The following is a 15,905-nucleotide window of genomic DNA, read 5'->3' on the forward strand; positions in this document are numbered from 1 at the left end:
TCCAACACAATGTCATGTTTCTCTCTTATACCTATTATTGGTTGGGGTAGGAATTTGGCTTTTGCGGGGTTGAAGCTGATGGAGCTCTTCAAGGGCCTTGAGACTGACATACGGCCTTCTAGAGCCAATGCCAAAGTCCACACAAACAGTTTAGAGCATCCAAATACGTAACAGCGTCGACTATATCTTATGATCGATCATCTGTGATGAGTCTACACAAGTGATGACTTCATCAACAGGAAATGGATGGTTTATAGTTAGAGTTAGGTAGGTAAAGAGTTGCCTGATATTGGAAGCCATCGACTTATCCCAACAGAAGAAGGAAAGCACGAAGGATTGATGTGAGTGATCAATGATCATTGGGTCATTCTGACCTTATGGATCTTTAAGGAAGTCCGTTCTCCGTTGTGTCGTTTCAATGGATAAAGACTGGTGGAATTCTTTGAGCACAAGGTGGAACGAACTCTGTTGACTTTTGCTGCCCGTACCAAGTTGAGGCATCCTATATCCGTTGGTTTATTTGTGCTGAATAGTTAAACGGAGTGGAACTGTTGAACTCGGTACATGCTTTTTCGTGTGAATGATCGACATGACACGCATCCGGACCGATCTTGCATTCAGATTCTAAAGGTGAATCTAGACCAAAATCCAGGTAACTGGTAACCTCTAGTCCTCTACTGGTGACTAGGTGAGTATTGGAATGGCCATATCGTATCTAGATTAAAAAGTCAATTAATTTATAAGTTTGATCAAATATATAGAATTCAGAAAATATTAGCATCTAAAATGTTGAATTAATATATTGTGAAAATATGTCTGACGGTGGATATATCGATATTGATTTGACTTTTTTATATTCATATTTTTCTATATATTCTTTGTAAAACTAAGAAAATGTTGACTCTTTGACTCATTTTATACGCCACCTATTTGGTGAGGAAGGAGTATTTTAGACCCTCACATAAAATAATCAACCTACAGAAAATAAATAATATACTTTTTTGCAAATAAATAATGAATCGGAGGAGCCGCCCCCACCAACCAAAGCAGGTAGGCGTTATTCTCTTTTCCCAAAAGATATCTCAAGTCGCTTCCAACGTTTTGATGAGTAAGGGAGGGTACTTTAAACATATTACACTCTCAATCCATGTAATATGCAAGATTGAGTTATTATGGGTGATAGGTTATTATGTTCCAAAAAAAAGGTGACATAAAAATAATTAAGGGTGGCAGGGTGCTTTCTCATTGTACTTCCAATTATTAAGGGAGTACTTTGCATTATTATGGACGTAACATCCAACACAATGTCATGTTTCTCTCTGATACCTATTATTGGTTGGGGGTAGGAATTTGGCTTTTGTAGGGTTGAAGCTGATGGAGCTCATCAAGGGCCTTGAGACTGGCGTACGGCCTTCTAGAGCCGAGGCCAAAGTCCACACCAACAGTCTACAGCATCCAAGTATGTAACGGCATCGACTATATCTAATGATCGATCATCTGTGCTGAATCTACACAAGTTATGACTTCATCAACAGCAAAAGGATCGTTTATAGTTAGAGTTAGGCAGGTAAAAGGGTTGCCCGATGTTTGAAGCCATCGACTTGTCCAACAGAAGAAGGATCGTTTATAGGATTGATGTGAGTGATCAATGATCATTTGGTCATTACTTCGAACCTTTAAGGAAGTCCGTGGTGTCGTTTCAATGGATAATGACTGGTGGAATTCTTTAAGAAGAAGGTGAAACGAACTCTGTTGACTTTTGCTGCCCGTACCAAGTTGAATCCTATCCGTGGGGTTCAGTGTGTTGAATATATGAAACGGAGTGGAACTGTTGAACTTGGTAGATGCCTTCTGGTGTGAATGATCGATGTGACACGTCATGTGGACTGATCTTGTATTCAGATTCTAAAGGTGAATCTAGACCAAATCCAGGTGACTGGTAACCTCTACTGGCGACTAGGTGAGTATTGGAATGGCCATATCATATCTACATGTACTTCTGACAGCGCTGTTAACAGCTGTGTGAAATAAATACGTTACCCTGAAAAATATGTATAGTTACAACCGTTAGAGCGACAGTTAATATGGGACGGAGGAAGTATATGTTAATGTTTTTCCTTTAGTTACTAGGTAACTACTAAAGTTGGGGGGCTGGCACATACTGGTACGCGTAACAGGAAGTACGCTCATAGTTTTTGTGTATATACGTAGAAATGATGGCGCTATACGTTACATGGTCTCGGTGAAAATGATCGATGACGGCGACACTCGATGAAGAGAAAGAGACAGGGCCGATGGTGAAATGTCGTTGGTGATGTTCTACTTTTTTTTTTTTTGCGGGTGTTCTACTTGCCCATGCACGAAACCACATACGAAGTGTTAAATGCTTGTGAACGTGGGCAACCGAGGAAGATTCTACTGGAAGCTACGTAGTACCCTTGAACCAATCATCTCGCCAGGCAAAACAATACTACCTCCGTTTCACTTTATAAGTTCTACGCGTATACCTAGGTAGTCAATTTTATCATCCTAATATAAATTATATAACACAAAAATTATATCTTTTGAAAGTAGAAACTCCGAAGTTTATGTTGATATATTTTTTATAATATATGACTTGTATTAGGTTGATCAAATTGACAACCTAGGGGTACGCGCACGCCCTGTAAACTGAGAGAGAGGTAGTAGTACTGCTACGTTCGAGCGTTACGTTAGTCCGGGCAAAACTACGTAGATTTCCGAGGAAAAACTATAGGAGCTGATGGCGATCGGTTGACGCATATATGAGATGCTAAGTACATTAAAAATTTAAGCAACTAAAGTCCCTGATGTAAAGGTGCTTAGCTTGTTGTTGCTAAGCATCCTTCATTTAATGATTTAGCAACTAATAAAGTTGTCCATGCATTGGTGGGCTTCTTTCATTTAAGTGTTTTTCCTAGATTCCCGCGTTTGGCATTGTTTTTTTCTGGGGTCACCACACCCATCTCTTTCATCTTAATTACCTTGTCACATCATCTTTTTTACCTATATGACAGTCTTAGCATCTGTACAAGGTGAAGCACTGAGACAAACGTGTTTGACGGTCGAGCGTTACGTTCGTCCGGTCGCACACGCATGCACCTTGAAAAAACACGAGTCGTCGTACGCGACGCGATCCGCACGTCTCGCCGGCGAGAGATCCAACGTACGTACGCATGCACGCCGCGTTTACCTAAGCGACGACGTCGACGAGCCAACCAAACCACTATCCAGTAGGACACAACACATATACCGGACGTAGCCCTCGGATGGTGTACTGAACTGGGGAATGTCCAAGAAACGTATGCGTGAGTGCGTGCGTTTTCCATGTGGGATCGAGGCGAAGTCCTGGGGTTAGATGCGCCTTTTGATCCTGAACCCGGAGAACCTGGCCTTGGCCGCTACCTGCCGGAGAGAAACGCCGGGAGGGGCGCAGGACAGGACAAGCGATAGATGCCGACGGTGGGAGACGTGTGCACCATCTTTTGCGCGATCAAGTACGGGACAGGGACGGCGTGCCCATATGATATGACATCGATCGGCCCCTCCGATCCGCCGTCCCGTTCGTCCCGCGTCACGACCTGGAAACGGAATTATAGAGGGGCCTGCTGGCTGGCTGGCTGGCTGCTGCTGCTAATCGACTTTATCCGGGTCGTCTACCTAGCTAGCTTTCCAGCAAATCTAGCGCGTAAAGTTGTTGGTCGGAGCCTCCGTCGTCGTCGTCGTCTCCGGCGGAACACCGAACACGCCTTGGCTCCACTCCACCCAAGAGAAAACAAAACACATGGTGTGACAGTGTGATCAGCCCTTGATTTGTTTCAAAGGTCACAAGACGAAGAAGCCTACGCTCGAGGATTCTCGCACATGCTATCTTATAAGACTAGTCACAATGGATAGTAACATGTCCATGTTACTATTCTATATTACTATGTTTATAGTGAGGAGTAACATATGTGTTGTAACATGCAACACTTCATTTACTAGGCTATAGACTTATCTTGCCTTGATATGTGTGATGTTACTCATACTAGTAGTCACATGCCTCTCTTTCTTCATTTATTACTTACCACATTATCTACTTTATCTACATATATGTGATGTTATTACCTATGTTACTTTCACTGTGGATAGTCTAAGCACATCTGCCAAATCTTGAGGTTGATGAAGTCAACATCGTAATCCAGAAAAAGTGCGAGAACTCATGCGGAACCTATGAATTAAATCTAGATGGCACCACAGGAGACGTGACCATCCCCGCTACGCTTAGTTTCGCAAGGACGAAGCTTACATATGCCTTCTTTTTGTCTAACGGGTCACAAGGCAAGGTGAGACGGAACTATGTGAATTTGGCAGCAGATCGTGATCACTGGTCTGATCAGCTTCAGTGAAAGAAATTTCAGGATCGAGAAGAATGTCACCCTTTTCCTTTTGAGAACTCGAAGAATGTTACCCATGTGGGCTTCCGGGTCATGGTCCGACAATCTTTCGGCACTAGGTAGATAGGAAGTAAATTTCACGGGCTTTCTATACATCGTCAGGGCTATGTCTCACCTACTGCGAGACCGAAGAACAACTCGCGCTCTGGCGCTAATGCTAGCAGACCAGCCCAATAATGTGTGTAACATACTGAACATTTTTCACATTCTCACCTTTTTTTCAGATACACTATTGACATTTTTTTGAATACATACATAACATTTGTCAAATATACGCTAAATATTTTTCACATACAAGTTGAACATTTTTTAAATACGCGTTGAACATTTTTCCGAATACATGTTGAACATGTGTCAAATGCATATTGAACACTTTTAAAAATACAGTGAAAATTTTTTCAACACACATTGCACATTTGCACAAAATGCTATGGACATTTTATAAAAACTTGCTGAATATTTTTTAAGTCTTGGGAACATTTTTTTAATATATCACAACATTTTTTAATGGTACACTTTTTTACAATATTACAGGAACTAACTTAAAAATTGTATAAATACTATCCAGAAATGTCATGAACATATTTTTAAAACGAATGAACATTTTTGAAAATTATATGAATTGTGTTTTTATAAATTATGCGAACATTTTTTGCATGAAAATTTTTAATGCATGGTGATTTTTAAACAAATTAAATCAAATTTTTTTACTAATTATAAATATTAAGAATAATGTAAATAGAAAATAAAAATACACGGGAAGAAAAACTAGAAAAAAGTGAATCCTCTAGTGGGCCGGCCCACTGCAAGCTCCTTTAGGCTACGCCCTACGACATACATACACCAAAATCAGTAATTAAGGGGTACCCTTTGCAAAGGTCACTCCCCACCTTCTCTGTTGCTCACAAGTGTTGCATGTGCGTCACTTATCATTACTTGCGAGTTATCCCTTTTTTTTCTTAGATTTGTTTTTTGAAATGTTTTATCTATTGAATTGTGTGTCCAAATTACGAACCGTCTTCACAATTGGATTTCTCGCATCGAGATCTTCGAAAGTAGATCTCATGTTGATATGTTTCCACGAGTATTCTTTTTCTCACAAAAAATACGAAATTAGAAACAAAAAATATGAAATCTATAACCTGAAAAAATGAAACCGAAAAAGATAACCCAGAAGCCCGGTTGTGTGTTTTCCACTTTTTTTGGAAGTGCAATTGTGATTTTCGCTTTCCGGGAAGCATAGTTTTGCTTGTCGCGGTAGCACATCATGTGCTTTTCGTTTTTCGAGAAGAAGTGTTGTGCTTTTTGTTGAAGCACATGTTGTGCTTCTTCTTTTGGGGGGAAGTTGTAGCTTTTCCATTTTTTGAGAAGCACATGATGTACTTTTTCTTTTTTGGGGAAACACATTCGTGCTTTTCTCTGTTTCGTGTACCACAGATGTGTTTCTCGCAGAAGAACCTGCTATATTTCTCGCGGAATGGCATGGCTTCCCAAACAAATTAACACAACCTAGGGAAACCAAGAAAAGGAAACCCGAAAACCTAGATATAGTGTGAAAAAACAAATTTTTTAGGGTGTGCTAGTGCGGAACACGTGGTGCAGTAGTTGACGTGCTCCAAAAGCCCTAGAAGTAAATGGTGCAGCACTTGACGTGCTCCAAAAGCTCCAGAAGTAAGTTTTGCGGGAGACCGAAGGGGAACCCATTAGATAAGTGCTTCTATTCCCCGACCTGTGCGGGGGAAATGAGCAAACGCGCACCCATTCACACACTTTGGGGCGGTCCGCCATAGGCACGGGCTCCCATGTTTTTTCAAATACGTTTTCTTTTTCTTTTTGTATGTTTTTTGAAAAACATTCGGGCTTTGAGAAAAGAATGTTTTTCAGATTTTTCACGGACTTGAAAGCTTGAAAAATTTGGCTTTTTTGTTTTCCTTTTTTAAAATGTTCATAAACTCTAAAAATGTTTGTGCATTTAAAATAATGTTCATGAATTTATAAAACAACTGTGAATTATTTTTTCATGAATTTTAGAAATTTTCATGAATTTAAAAAGTATTTATTGAATTTCAAAATGGTTTGGAAATTAAAAAATATTCACAAATTTAAAAAATGTTAGTGACTTCAAAAATCTTCATGACTTTTAAAATATTCTCTTGAATTTCAAAATATGGTTTTGAATTCAAAAAACGTTCACTAGTTTTAAGAAAATTTGCTGAAGTTGAGAAAAATGTCCATGAACCTCTTTTTTGCGGATTCCTAATTTTTTCACATATTAAAAATATATTCATAAATTTTAAAAAATGTTTGGCAGTGTCAAAAAATGCTACGACAATCTTCGCGAGTTTCAGAAACAGTTCGTGAATTTGAAAGGAGTTCTCGTATTCAAAAAATGTTCACAACTTTAAAAAAAGTTCACAAAGTTGAAATGTGTTCATGTGTCGTAAAAAAAGTTCATGAACTCAGAAATTTTTCATCATTTTATAAAAGGTTTACGAATTTGAAATAAACTTTCGGAATTTGGAAAAAGGAAAATGAAAAGTAAAAAAAAGCAAAGAAAAATAAAAATAAAAACATACAAGAACAATAAAAAATAGAAAGAAAGAATAAAAAGGAAAAACATAAATAAAAAGGAAAGATAACAAGGGAAAAATCAGGGAGCAACTAGTTAACGAGCGCTCCTTCGGGAGTCTCGCAACGATCAGCGCCACTTGGCGCGCTCTCAGCCATTCGCCACGTGTCGCGCTCTGGACGCTCCCTTCGGATTTTTTTCCACACACGTTTTCGGCTTTTTAAACGGTTTTTTCCCGGGTTTTTTGACGTTTTGGTTTTCTCCCGGTCTTTCTTAGCTTTTCGATCAAAAAACATTTCAAAAAAAAATTGTGCGAAAAAACGCGTTTTATTTTTTTTTCCTTTCGCAAAAGTCACGGTTTTCCTTCCGCGAGAGGCACGGTTGTGCTTTATCGAGAGTCACGGTCGTGCCTTTCGGGAACGAAAAAAAAACGCGTTTTCTGTTTTTTTTTTCTTTTGCGAGAGTCACGGCCGTGCCTCTCGGAAAGGGAAAAACAAAACGCATTTTCTATTTTTTTTTTCTTTCGTGAGAGTTATGATTTTGCTTCCGCGAGAGGCATGGTTGTGCTTACGCGAAAGTCACGGCCGTGCCTCTCGAAAAGGGAAAAAATACGCGTTTTCTGTTTTTCTTTTCTTTCACGAGAGTTACGGTTTTGCTTCCGCAAGAGGCACGGTTATGCTTTCGCGAGAGTCACGGTCGTTCCTCTCGAAAAACGAAAAAAAACATATTTTTTGTTTTTTTTCCTTCCACGAGAGTCACGGTTTTGCTTCCATGAGAGGCACGGTTGTGATCCTCTTTCGGAAAGGGAAAAAATCATGCTCCCGGTTCTGTTTTTTCGCCCGTTTTTTTTCGTCCGGCTTTTTTCGTGAAAAAAAAAGTTCGTCAAAACCTATCAACATGGGATCTAGTTTTGAAGATCTCGACACGAGGAATCCAATGGTGAAAATGGTTCGAGATTTGGACGCACGTGGTAAGAGATAAAATGTTTTGAATAAACGGATCTACGAAAAAAGGGAAAACTCCCAGGTTGCGACAAGTGGCGCGCTGCATGTGCGCCACTTGTCACAACCTGGGAAAGTGAAGTGTTCTTTGCAACGAGTACTCCTTAATTAGTGATTTCGGACATCAACAGCAAAAAAAAGAAATCCGAGAAACTTCTAAAAATCGGTACTGGAAAATCCCGAAATGGGCCGGCCTACACTGAGGACGTGAGCCCAGAATGTTTTGCTCAAAACAAAATTAAACGTGAGCCCAACAGGGGGCCACGGCCCTCAACGTCGCTGCGTCAGGGACCCACGTGTCGGAGAGTGCGCCTTAGGCTTCTCTCCCTCTCGCCCAAACGCACTGCCGCCACTCTTAAACCCTTCTCCCCCCTTCTCGCGCCGCCGCCGCCGCCGCCACCGCTAAACCCTAGCTCCGACGACCCCGCCGCCGAAGCGCACGCCATGGCTCTGTCTCAGGGGCCCAAGAAGAACTACCGCTGCGACCGCTCGCTGCAGCAGTTCTACACGGGCGGGCCGTTCGCCGTCGGGCGCGCCCCCCGCGGCGAAGGCGAGGGAGAGGGCGAGGGCGACGCCGAGGCGTTCTTCGCGTGCGCCTGCGGCAGCGAGCTGCGCGTGGTGTCGGCCGCCGACGCCTCCGCCATAGGGGAGCCCATCGACGGCGACTCCGAGGCCGTCACGGGAATCGCTCTCTCCCCCGACTCCCGCCTCCTCTTCGCCGCTGGCCACAGCAAGCTTATTAGGGTCTGGGACCTCGCGTCCCGCACCTGCATCCGCAGCTGGAAGGTACTTTTCTGATCTTCATGTGTTCTGTGGCGCTTAACTGTGCTGCTTCCTGTCTGAAATGCTGCATCCTAATCGTAACGCCTACTATTAAGGAGCTCCTCGCTCCCAATTTCATATCCGTGAAACTAATCAGACAGGGTGCTCAGGTGCAATTTTTCGCGCATGTGGAATCGGGCATAGTGCATCAATTTTATGTGCAAATAGGGTGGTGAATGAATAGATGCTCGATCACCTTCTCAGACATCTCACGAATCAAGAGATACTAAAGCGCCATGGAAAATTAGGAAACAGCAGTGGACCAGCCTATGCTCTTCACCCGAGATATTCACACATAACTGGTAGCTTGCTCCAGGAATGCTAAAAGCTGCACCTTCTTATGGAAACGCATAATAGTTAGTTCTAGAAAATTTACCTAGTTTGTGTTCTTGGAAGTATTAAAAAAATGTTGCAAGCATAAGCTAGACTCAGGGAGTTTCACCTCCTGATACCTGACAGTCTGTTAATTGATGCTTTGCATCATAGTGTTATAAGGCATGCATATTAATATGATAAATCTAGCTTTTGCTTCATCTTGCATGAATGGCTGTGCATCAGTTCCTGTTTCATAGTGGTGACAGCAGTGACAGAATGGAGGATTTTCATATATAATGTTAACATTTTCCACAACTGTAAAATGTTTCATTTGAGTATATTAGTACTTCCTTCTTTTTGTTTCTCAATATTGACATCCAAGGTATGCTCATTTGATTTTTGCTATGTTGTACAGGGACATGATGGTCCTGTTATGGCCATGGCATGCCATGCCTCTGGTGGGTTGCTTGCAACTGCTGGAGCAGACAAGAAGGTGTGCGTGTGGGATGTGGATGGTGGATTTTGCACACATTTCTTTAGAGGTCATACAGGTGTTGTGACAACCATAATGTTCCACAGAGATCCAAAGCGCCTTCTGGTGAGTGTGATTTTGGAGATAAATTACTTAAGTGAACAGGATCAATTGAAATCAAACTTCTTTCTTGTTGGTGCAAGTAACTCAGTATTAGCCCCACTGAGCTGTTGTTGGTTTTAGTGATATATTCCTTTTATTTCTCTATGTATTCGTGGTACTTACAGCCTCATTATTTTCTCGATGTCTAGTTATTTTCAGGAAGTGATGATGGCACAGTGCGAGTTTGGAACCTTGAAAGCAAAAAATGCATTGCTGTGCTTAACGCACATTTTTCAACAGTGACTTCGTTGGCATTATCAGAAGACGGGCTAACATTGCTCAGTGCAGGGAGGGATAAGGTATTGCAAAAGGATTGAAATCTGGCTTAAATTCCTCCTATGTTTATAAATTGATTTTTCATATTTCTATGTGTGCTAGCTTATACTTTGATGATGCATGAGTATCATTGGTTTGTCATTGCTAGACACTGGAAAAGCTGGGGTTTGAAATTGATTGCAACAGTCATAAAATAGATGATCTTCATGGCCTCATGGGGGATGGGGCTAGTTACAATCATGATCTTTTATTTGTCTAGACTACTCCCTCCCTTCCTAAATATAAGTCTTTAGAGATTCCAATAAGAGACTACATACAGAGCAAAATGAGTGAATCTACACTCTAAAATATGTCTATATACATCCGTATGTAGTTTGTATTGAAATCTCTAAAAAGACTTATATTTAGAAACGGAAGGAGTAGATACTTTTGCATAGCTAGCATTCCGATATTTATCAGTATATAAATTGTAAATTTGCAATGCATATTTCTGTCCTGAGCTACCAACATTTGAGTGAATGAAACTTCTGTAGGTTGTGAATGTGTGGGATCTTCGGAAGTACGCCTCAAAGAAGACAGTACCAGCATATGAAATGATAGAAGGTGTTTCCTTCATTGGACCAGGGAGCGGCATCTTGGCTTGTTTGGGTGTCGAAGCGGCAAAGTTGAAGGAAAAAACGGATGGTTATTTTCTTACGGTTGGTGAACGTGGAATCGTGCGCATATGGTGCCTGGAAAGGTACATTGATTTGGCATATACAGTTCTTAAATACTCCATTCATGTCCATCTAGAATGCATTTCTCAATTGCTTTTCTGGTCATTCCACAGCGCTGTCTGCGTGTTTGAGCAGCAGTCATCTGATGTAACCATCAACTCAGAAAATGAGGAATCTAGAAGGGGCTTTACAGCTACTACTATGTTGCCAGATGATCAAGGAATTCTATGTGTCACTGCTGATCAACAATTTTTGTTCTATTCTTGTACAAGAACTGATGAAGGGACTTTCCAGTTGAACCTATATAAACGTCTAATAGGTTACAATGATGAGATTCTTGATTTGAAGTTTGTTGGGGAAGAGGAACAATATCTTGCTGTGGCCACTAACTTGGAGCAGGTGGGCTCATGATTTTATATTACAGTTCTTGTGGACTTTCTGTAACCAATTTCTCACACCATTTCCTCTATTTCAGGTCCGTGTTTATGACGTTGCATCAATGTCTTGTTCTTATGTGCTGGCGGGCCACACTGAAATTGTTGTTTGCCTTGATACTTGTGTCTCTACTTCTGGGAAGACACTTGTTGTAACTGGGAGCAAAGATAATACTGTAAGTGTCATTTCCTGCCTAAAGATATTGCTGAATTAACATACATTTTTTGTGGGTTAACTGTTATTACTCCTTTGTCATTTTTCCCATTTTGGATGTAACATTTGGTATCTCAATAGGTAAGATTGTGGGATATGGAAAAGAGAAGCTGTATTGGTACTGGTAAAGGCCATCTAGGAGCTATTGGTTGTGTTGCTTTCTCAAAGAAGTCGAAGAACTTCTTTGTTAGTGGCAGCAGGTTAGTTTGAAAATCATAACTGTTCCATTTCAGAGCCGAGTGATATTCAATTCTTCAGTGATCGATCGTGACTCTTCTTCTAGACGTATAGTTATCTGTCAGTCTTGAGAATTGTTGAGATACCACGTTTTGGTTTGGTTTTGCATGTCTATGGGCGGGTGGGTGTTCTAAGGAAGTTGACTTTGCCTTTGATATCGAGTTATTGTATGTAGCAGTGTAGGCATTGAACTGCCCAGGTAGTCAACTAGCCATGGGAATGTATGTAGGCACTCGAGACTGTCTTGTTGATTCGTTCATCAGAACTAGAGAACCTCACTAATTTTACTTGTGGATGCAAACATGTCGAACTGAACCAATGCTAAGTCCAAATTCTGGAATGAGTGGCTATTGAACACTTTCAGTCTTTCTTCACAGCAGTTTCTTACAAGAATGACAGTTCCCTTGTCCATTTCCCTCTACCCATTATTGCTAATGTTCTTCTAAAATAAGTCTGCCTTATCTCTTTTTGTTGAACATTTTATTCTAAAATAAGTCTGCCTTATCATTAGTGACCGAACCATCAAGGTTTGGACCTGGGATGATACACTCATTGATGCTGGCGGTGAAGTTCCTCTCAGAGCAAAGGCTGGTGTAGCTGCACATGATAAAGATATTAATTCTCTGTCTGTCTCACCTAATGATGGCCTTGTTTGCAGTGGTTCTGAGGTGAGATTGAGTATATGCTAACTTATCACGAAGGCTCTTTTGACTTACCTCATTGAACTGTCAGATCTCATTACCATGATTCTGTAGGACCGAACTGCGAGCATATGGAAACTCCCTAACCTGGTGTCCTCTGTTGTCCTTAAAGGGCATAAAAGGGGCATTTGGTCAGTTGAGTTTTCTCCTGTTGAACAATGTGTCATAACATCATCTGGCGACAAAACTGTCAAAATATGGCATGTTGCTGATGGCTCATGCCTAAAGACATTTGAGGGTCATACGTCAAGTGTTTTAAGAGCTTCATTCCTTTCACGTGGAACTCAGTTTGTTTCTTGTGGTAATAAGAAATAAGCATGTTTTATTGTATTTTTTTTGGGTGTTGGGTAGTGTAACTCGGTTGATTCTCTTGTTGTGATGTCCTTACTGTAGGAAGTGATGGTCTAGTGAAGCTATGGACGATAAAAACGAATGAGTGCATTGCTACGTATGACAAGCACGATGGGAAGGTATGCTATCTGGCTCTGCCCTGTTTTATCATCTGTAATGTGAGCTTAGTAGATCATCCACATTTTATGATATTATAGTAACATCGTTTTTTCTGTATATGTTGGAAGTCTTTATGGGGGATTGGCAGCTAAAACACTATGCATTGAATTGTTGTTACCGGTGTTTTAAGAGAATTGAGTGATGAACCTACTTGTGTTCAGTGAAACAGAAACTGCTGGTGTTCTGTTTCATTCGAGAGCAGTATGATAATGTGCCATTTGGCTGTGTGATTCATTAGCCTCGTCAGTTGCCATCATTTTTTTGTGTCAATTTGCGAGTTGCTTAGCTTTATTAACCAGTTCATCTCTGATAATATGTATGATTTTATGAAAACTTTCTAATATCCACCATATTATCTAACATAAACTTTGGAAAGTTAGTTCATTAGTAAATTTCGAATACCATTCTTAGGCAATATGTGTATTTTTTTCCCTTGCTCAATGCTTTGTAAGGGTTCCCCAACTGACTGTCAGTTATTCAACAGGTTTGGGCATTGGCTATTGGCAAGAAAACTGAAATGCTTGCTACTGGTGGAACTGATTCTGATCTTAACCTCTGGCACGATTGCACTATGGAAGATAAGCAGGAAGATTTCCTTAAGAAGGCAAGTGCAATATTCTACTATACTTTCAGGATAAAGCTATGCATGCGAGTTGCTTGTCTTTGTTTAATTCCTTGGGCAAACAACACCGAATTCATTCTTTTTTCCAGAATATAACAACACTGGAAACATGACCTTTACTCCTTGTAAATGGCTCCTTGGATCTACGTGCAATACTTATCGGCATTTTCGATTGTTGCAGGAGGAGGAAGTTTTAAGAGGGCAGGAATTGGAAAATGCAGTGTCAGATTCTGACTATACAAGAGCAATACAACTCGCATTTGAGCTTAGAAGACCACGCAGGCTTCTTGAGTTATTCTCACAACTTTGCAGGTACTCATCTTTAAAGGAGGTCACTTTGCTTTTCTTGTATATAAATTTGATATATTGTGTTGTCTCTGCAGGAAAGCTGATCCAGAGGACCCTATAGAAAAAGCCCTTCTTGGTCTCCCAAAGGAAGGGCTTCGCGTGCTTCTTGAGTATATACGTGAATGGAATACAAAGCCCAAGTTTTGTCATGTTGCACAGTTTGTGCTTTTTCGGGTGTTGAGGAGCTTGCCTCCCACTGATATCCTGGAGGTACTTACCTTTTTCATTTTTTGAAGAGTTGTATTGAAGAGCACGTTGATAATCTGTGACAAACTGTTACCCTTTTCCTGAGACATCTCACTTGTTTGTGCAGATAAAAGGCATCAGTGAGCTCCTTGAGGGCCTCATTCCATATTCTCAAAGACACTTCAGCAGAGTCGATAGACTAGTACGCAGCACATTTTTGTTGGACTACACCTTGACCCGGATGTCTGTCGTAGACCCAGACGTAGATGCGGGCACAACCAAAGATGTTACAAACGACTCGTCAATGGACAATGTTGAGATCACTCCAGCAGAGCCTGCATTAGAGACCCCGGAAAAGCCGGTTAAGAAGAGAAAATCCAGCAAAACAAGCCAATCGAGCAAGAAAAGTAGTAAGAAGGTGAAGGCTTCTTCGAACGCTGTTTCTGTCGAGGCGTAAACAGTTGACACTGACCGGGTCTCTCTTCACGCCACCAATTTTGTAGCCGCTGTTGTATCTGCCGAATCACATTTATTTTGCTTCGTGACAGACACTGTACAGAATGTATTCTTTGGCGGGTCGAAAAGACATATGCTTGCTTCAGGCATGTACGAGCGATCTGTTTCAGTTTTCTGATGGAGTCCACAGCTAAGCTTTTAGGGCATGTACAATGGTGCTATATTAGGGCATGAAGTTTTAGAAAATGTTGCAGGCCATCTTATCCGCTGGGTTAGTTTGCCTTGATTGTCTTGCACGGAGGCAGTGCGTGCCCCAGCCATAAAGTCGCTTGCTCCACTTGCGATTGTTGGATCTGCGATCTGGACGCCGTTATGCATGCTTCATAATTCCCGTCCTAGTCACCTTTTCTGTGGCTGAGTGGGGAGTGAGGTGGAATAATTGTGTGACTGTGTCCCACGTTTTGCAAGTTGTGATATAAAATTCCATAGCAGTTGTGTAACGTAAACCTTTGGGGCGAAAGCATCTTATGTTTAGTTGTCACCGCCTTTTCGTTGTCCCCGGTCACGAGGATAATCGCCGGTAAAACGGCGGTGCTTTCGGTTCGGCAGCAGGAGTTGATGATGCTGCCAAATTAAGCATATTGTTGTGCGAATTTCACAGGACTGACTTCGAGAGAAGCTGATTGTAAGCCTATCAACGTCCGGTGTGATTCAGGAATGCGACGTTTTGATATGCCAGACAACAACCGATGGTCCTCCCCTGCTTCGTAAACACTCAACGTCGCCAGCTTAACCCCAAAGATAGGTTCTTCCACCGGCAATTCGGCATATGCCATCCGGGGTCTTTCACCGGAGAGAGGAAGCAAGTTCCATTCAGGATGCTTGGACGTTATGTCAAGCCCACGACGTAACTTACAAACATGTGCAACTGTTGAGCCTAGTTTGTCCATGTTACCCTACGCTAAAATGAACATCGATCGCACCAAAAGAGATGCGACTTGTGTGGCATACAGGAATCCCCTGCTCAACGAACCAAGAAACACCACGTGTGACATGACCCACAGGAGATATGGGGTCTCAAATCTGAACTTGTTTCCGTTAAAAGGAAAATCTGAACTTTAAAAATACGAGTTAACTACACGAAACCACCGCATGGAGGGCTAGGTTTGCAGAAACCACCTGTTACGAATTTGTGACAAATAGCACCCGGTCTATTGGTAATCTCGTTGCATAATGGCGTTTTGATGGTGTTTATGACAGGTAGGTCCCGCTTTTTGCCGACGTGGAGTAATGGCTGCCCCAGACAATGTTAGACGGCGGCGTAGGAGACGAGCCGTTCCTGTCTCCCTTCCTTTCCCCTTTCCATCTCCTGTGTCTCACCTCATTTCACCTTCTCGGCCGGCTATGGCA

At 41.6% G+C, this 15,905-nt stretch overlaps 1 protein-coding gene across 1 annotated transcript; it reads left to right on the plus strand.

The window, feature by feature from the left end:
- The first annotated feature begins 8,360 nt into the window (after positions 1-8,360).
- Positions 8,361-14,670, plus strand: LOC125539640 (transducin beta-like protein 3). Its single transcript, XM_048703138.1, has 14 exons — positions 8,361-8,810; positions 9,577-9,759; positions 9,945-10,094; positions 10,605-10,810; positions 10,901-11,186; positions 11,263-11,397; positions 11,517-11,635; positions 12,184-12,340; positions 12,428-12,674; positions 12,767-12,843; positions 13,368-13,487; positions 13,687-13,817; positions 13,889-14,063; positions 14,167-14,670. The coding sequence occupies exons 1-14, from the start codon at positions 8,469-8,471 to the stop codon at positions 14,494-14,496; spliced, it is 2,658 nt and encodes an 885-aa protein (XP_048559095.1). The 5' UTR covers positions 8,361-8,468; the 3' UTR covers positions 14,497-14,670.
- The last annotated feature ends 1,235 nt before the right edge of the window (positions 14,671-15,905 follow it).

Source organism: Triticum urartu, chromosome 2, assembly GCF_003073215.2.
Source record: "Triticum urartu cultivar G1812 chromosome 2, Tu2.1, whole genome shotgun sequence".
In the NCBI taxonomy this organism is placed as follows: Eukaryota; Viridiplantae; Streptophyta; class Magnoliopsida; order Poales; family Poaceae; genus Triticum; species Triticum urartu.